Raw genomic sequence first — 6,000 nt, 5'->3', positions numbered from 1 at the left:
CAGGGTCCCCGGGTCTACTCACGAGACCCCCCGCCCCGCCAAGAAGGATTTCTCTGCCTGGGCCCGATGAAGCCGGCGATGCCGTCCCAGTGTGGAGGCGGGGCCGTGCCCTTCTCAGGACTCGGGGTGCTCTCCCTGGTCTGAGGAAAGAGATGGAACTACAATTCCCAGGCTGCTCTGCGCCGAGCCGGGAGCCGCCAGCCTCGCTTTGCGTGACCGCGGCAGGTTGGTCCTGGAGCAGATGAGCGCAGAATATTTAGGCGAAAGCGCGAGGAGGGAGGGGAGCGCGGGGCAGGAGGAGTATCTCGGCCCAGAAAATTATGCATGCGTTAGGGAAGCTCTGAGAGAATGGCTGTGGAAGGTAAGGGACGCTTGGGCATTTTAAGCCCCCTCTTAACCCGCGCACCCCGATACACACATCCCCGATGAAGCTTGGGGAAGCTTGGGGAGGAGAGGAAAGTGGGTGGTGGCAAGCGGGCCCTTTCCTCTTACACCTCTTGGCACTCACCTGAGCCACGGAGAGCCAGTAGGTGCTTTATTCAGTTACTTTGGAAAGACAGGTAGATGCGCAGCACTCTCGGGTTGGAGGCGAAGAGTGTCCCTAATGCGAAATGATGTGCTGGATATGGGGGAGAAGCCTGAGAGAGCGCTTGGAGGTCTCAGCCCCGAGGTGCCCTTTTCGCTGCCGCATCCCGCCAGGGCCGGCTCGGTGACCTCGAGGTTGGGGATGCTCACTTTGGCCTCCACACATGGGAGAGGACCCTCGCCAGGTGCGTCATCGGGAAGCATGGACTGCTGTTGGGTCGAGGGCCCCTCGTCGTGTGTACGCAGCAGCGATAGCAGCAGATGTACCCAGAGGGTGGAGGTGTCCCTACACCTGTCTCTTTATACAACCCTCCCGAGGTTAGCAAAGTTTATAGAAACGAAATGGAATCAGCCAGGAATAAGGACAGCCAGCTTCTTCCATTGGGGTGAATCCTTTTCTTTGAAGCCCCCCTTCTGCTTTCCTCCTATAATTTTGGCCTTTGGCTTTGCAGTTTGGGCTCTATGATGTTGCCACCTTTGAACTGCCTGGTTGAAAGCAGGGACAGGCGGTTTGTGTGGGATCCCAAGTTTTCATTTCAGATGCTCTCACCTTGGAAGACTGGCTTTCTTGTTGAGGGTAGTTTCTGGGGGAAAATATGTGGGCCAGACGTGTTTGTGATGTCAAACGAGCAGTCACACTGTGCCTGAATGATAAATTGAAATGATCATGGGACTAAAGGGGAGTGTAAGTTCATTTACAGAATTATGGCTTCTGAGTGTGGCTCAGGTCAGAGGGGAAGTTGGTGTTGGAAAAAGAGGGCATGCCTGCCAGCTGCAGCAGACTCCTTGCCAAGGGGAAGTGAGCCTGTTCCTTGGAGGCTGAAAGCAAGAAGGAGCCACAAGGGTTTGCTGGCGTCCCTCTCCCCTACCCACCCCAGGTGAGAGCAACTGAACTAATCTGACTCTTGCTCGCTTTGTAATTACTTAACAACTTGAAGTGGCAATAACCCAGCTCTTGTGGTCAGCACCCATTAACTCAGGAAACTGTCTCAGGTTCAGAGATCCCAAGCTGGGCACTTCTATCCACCTATCTACCTACCTTTACTGTTCTTATATATTTGGCTTTTAAATTTATACATATATATATATAAATCTATATACGCCTATATAAATCTCATATATATGGCTTTGAAAAAAACAAATAACCAGAGTTTTCTGTGCAAATGTAGTAATAGGGTGAGAATCTGGCTTTTTGCATTGTTACGGTTGATGGTAACTGAGACAAGACTTTAGATGAAAAAAAACAAAAAACACAAGATAAAGTTCATTCTGAGCTTGAGGCTAAGGGCAAGTTGTTGACCTACTGGCACCTCTCTACGTCACCCCTCAGATGACATTATCTCTTCTCTTCCTCACTCTTCTGTGTCCTCAAGTGAAGGGCACTCCCACTGGGCGCCAGTCCATGATGTACTTGAAAGCAATTTCCTGCTCGCTGGAAGAAGTAGAATTAGTCATATATCTTGTTTGATGGGTTATTATACCAGCGAAGCCAGACCTTACGAAAACAAAGGCTTTGAAAGGAAGTATGCCTGGACTGTGGAGAGCTTATTTTATTTTCTATTGACTTGTTTGGTTAAAGTGCCTGTCTAGTAAACTGGAGATCCTGAGTTTGAATCACAATGAGGCCTCAACTTGAAGAATAAAGGGAATATTTTAAACTTTGACTGCAAATATTCCTATCTCTGGTCTTTACAAAGGCAGCTTTCTTGGTTTGAACTTGGCCCTTCCTGGCTACTCTCGTTTGGTCTTTCAAGGCTCAGGGAAAACTTCACCTCCTCTGGGAACCTGTCTCAACCCTCCCTTCCCTCTGCCTTCTGAGTGCTCTGCCCAGTCTGTGGGAGGTGCCTCCTGCATTGTCTCCTCAGCACCTGTGCTTACTTTTTTTTTTTTTGCGGTACGTGGGCCTCTCACTGTTGTGGCCTCTCCCGTTGCGGAGCACAGGCTCCGGACACGCAGGCTCAGAGGCCATGGCTCACGGGCCCAGCCGCTCTGTGGCATGTGGGGTCTTCCCGGCCCGGGGCACGAACCCGTGTCCCCTGCATCGGCAGGCGGACTCTCAACCACTGCACCACCAGGGAAACCCCTGTGCTTACATTTAACACTTGCCGTACTTAATGTCTCTCACTAGACTCTAAGACTGCAGCCCCTGGGGAGTGGGGACCATGTACTCTTTGAATTTATACTCCCAGGCAATAGTACACTACCTGACCCATGACAGGTACTCAATAAATGCTCATGAAATGCATGGGAAATAAATCCATGGAGCTTTTGTAACTGACTCCATACGGGTGCATGGGGCTTTCTTAGGAGCCCAAATGCCATAAAATAAGGAACTTTTGAGAGGTTTGAAGGCAGTGGCTCTCACCTGAGGAGGGACATTGTCCTCCTAGGGCATGTTTGAGATATGCAGGGGCTGCTGTTGATATTTTATGCCCATGGGCCAAGGATGTCCTAAGTGTCGTATAGTGCATGGCTGTCTCATACAAAATTCCCAACCCAAAACCAAGGAACAACCAGTTTCCCCAAGCTCACTGAGAAACACTGATTTAGAGAATAAGGAATATTGCCAGAGGAAATGGAATAGGACATACAATATATGTTGCTTAACGTCTGAGGTTTAGTTTCTGCATCTGGAAAAAATGGGCACACTACTGTTTAGGTCCCACTAAAGTTGTGAAGATTAAATAAAGGAAAGAGCTTATTAAGAGTGGCTAGGACATGGATTCTCAGTAAATATTACTTGCACTCCCTTCCATACTTCTCCTATAAAAAAAAAGCGGTACTGTTTGGAACCTGTTTTGTATCCTGAACTTTCACTTATTCATGCCAGTCTTTGTAATTAGTAGCAAATTAGAAGTTTTGTTTTGTTTTTTGTTTTTCTTACAATGCGTAACCTGTTTTCTTAAGTAAGCTTGAACTTGTAAAAGTGTTAAGAGCAAGTAGGGGGCTCCTTCATTTTGCTAAACTTGTAACTTGGAGTTATTTTATGGCTACCCTGGGTTAGGCTTTCTTTGAATTAATTACAGCATCCTATGTCTACTCCCTAATCTGGTTGTGACCCAAGCCTTACATTTATGGGCAGCTTAAAGCTGTGCTTTCCAGCCACAGACCACGTTATGGTCTGCATTCCGATTGGGATTGTATTGGCATCCATTGTCTTAAAAAAAGATTATAAGAGATTACTCCAAATAGCTGGAGAACTAGGACCTCTAGAAAGGAGGTAGCCTGTAGAAACCGAGAGTAATCCCTTCTCCGTGGACAGATTGCGTAGACAGTTGTCTTCATTGAGGCACTGTTTTCTAATATTAATGGCTTGAAGGGAGAGGAAAAAAGTGGATTCATCAGGCATAGTACCGTATTCACCTCTGTGGATTCATCAGGCATAGTACCGTATTCACCTCTGTGGATTCATCAGGCATAGTACCGTATTCACCTCTGTATTCCAAGATTGGTGTCTGGCACTTACTTGGACCTCAGTAATTGTTTCATGAGTGAAGTATAAATGCCCCAGAGCAAGAGAAGGCTTTTCCTATTCCTGGGCCACATTTCGTCTCCTCCTTGCTTCATCCTCAGCTGTATAAGAAAATGGAGTGGATACATTTTGTACGTAGTGTTTCTATTCCAGATCTAATAGAATAATAGCTCCTCTTCCATGGCAGAAAGACGGGTCCCAATATTCACCACCCTCCAGAAATATTTCCAGTTGTAGGCTATGTGCTCTGAATGACTTTGGGCTAAGGCATCCACATTTTACATCCAAAGTGAACAAACTGACTCATCAGATGGCCTCTGATTAGTCATCAGTGCTCAGGTTCTATAGTTTTTCTCCTGTAAAAGAGTAACGAAACTTCCCATCACCAAAATATTGTAAGGATAAGTAATCATAGCAGCGGCTGGGGAAAAAAGGGAAAACAAGATACCTCGGAACCTCGTGGCAAAGAGAAGCAGTCGCAAATGATGCCTTTGTACCCTGCTGGCATTCGGAACTGAGTCACAATCACAGAGGGATAAAGACATCATCTCGATTACAAGGATGCAGGAGTTATTCTTCCTGACTTTGGGCCGGATGGTAAAGTGGGTTTGCTACTACTGCACCCCAGCAGCGAGTTTACCCCTCACAGGACTGCCTGCCTCTGTAACACTGGCAGCCTGGACAGCAGAGAGAAGATGGGCTCCTGCAGCAGGCATCTGGGACCCAGAGGGAGAAAGCCCCCAACTCCGGATGCATTGTTCCCTTTCACAGGCTTTCACATCACCACTTGTCTTCTCCTCCTCGCCAGAGGAGAGCCCATAGAGGGCGGAGAGGGACCAGCAGTGCCATTCTCTTGGATTGCCCCTGTGACACAGGAAGTAAGGAGGACGGTGGCTCTCCTGGTACTAGCCTGCCTCCAGTTTTTTCTAACTGCGTTTCTATGTTGAGAACGAGGTTTACGTGCAGTTCTGCTTGGTGGTGCTTTCTGAGGGCAGGCACGGTGCCTTACGCCTGGCCCACGGTAGACTCCGTGTGAGGTTTGTTAAACAAACGAATCAGTGAATGAATGGCAGACTGAATGAATGAATGGGTAGGCTAATGAGTGCATCTGATTTCTGTGGTAGCCCCTATACACGCCCCCCAAGAAGAACTCCCCGCTGCGTTCACTTGCAGAGTGCTTGTAAAAGCAGCGCGACTGTCAACACGCTTCCCTCTCAGCTCCGTGCAGCATCCAGGTGTTAGTGTTCAGCTACCTGGTACTCGATTCTCTTTCATTTCACTTTTCACCAAGGGTCTTTTATTCTTTTTTCTAATATTTATTTTGTTCCCTAGCCCACGAGATCTGACTGTCCTGCGGCAGCAGCTTGTATCCATCACTATTTTAGGACGTGAGAGTGGTGAACATGAAGGCTTCGCTGAAAACTTCTGTCCAGTGACTGTGCGTGAGGGCGAGGTGGGGTCCCAAACCCTGCTTCTGCACTTGCTGCGGCAGGAGTTCCTGCCACTCCCAGCTCTTCTCCGTGACCTCTAACTGGTTCAGACAGGGCTTCAGTCTAATCCTGCTGTTACCTGGCCACGCCCTTGCACCCACCCTTCTTTCTTGTCTGTCTTGCTGTGCTTTTTGGCCAGAAGGAACTAGGGCTGGTGCTAACAAGGGTGAGGTGGTGTAGAACCTCTGGCGGTGTAGCTGTGATCCGTAATGCTGTGGGACACATCCCAGCAAGGACAGCCTGGGATCTGAAACCTGTGCCTGAACTCTGGGGACTGAGCGTCAGATGTTGTGCGTTTAATGAAGAAAATTGCAAACTCCCTTTTCCTGGCATTCAGGCAGGTTTTGCATTTGCTGTTGATAAGCAGGAGAGTTCCTTGCCTGTGTGCAAGGAACTCTACTAGATTTGGGGGGGTCACTAAGAAGGAAGCTTAGCCATCCCCCGCCTCCACTT

General features: G+C 48.5%; 1 protein-coding gene across 2 annotated transcripts in view; it reads left to right on the top strand.

Annotated features, from left to right (window-relative positions):
• Positions 1-222: 222 nt before the first annotated feature.
• SAMD12 (sterile alpha motif domain containing 12) overlaps positions 223-6,000 on the top strand; it is a 404,613-nt gene continuing 398,835 nt past the window's right edge. For both annotated transcript variants that reach the window (XM_060127703.1, XM_060127704.1), the window contains exon 1: positions 223-361. In XM_060127703.1, the coding sequence (XP_059983686.1) occupies positions 349-361 (13 nt within the window). In that variant the 5' untranslated portion in view covers positions 223-348. The remainder of the gene's footprint in view (positions 362-6,000) is intronic.

The sequence above is a fragment of the Lagenorhynchus albirostris genome, chromosome 17 (genome assembly GCF_949774975.1).
Source record: "Lagenorhynchus albirostris chromosome 17, mLagAlb1.1, whole genome shotgun sequence".
Lineage (NCBI taxonomy): Eukaryota > Metazoa > Chordata > Mammalia > Artiodactyla > Delphinidae > Lagenorhynchus > Lagenorhynchus albirostris.
The sequence above is the reverse complement of the archived record's forward strand: the minus strand, read 5'-3'. Positions and strand labels throughout refer to the sequence as shown.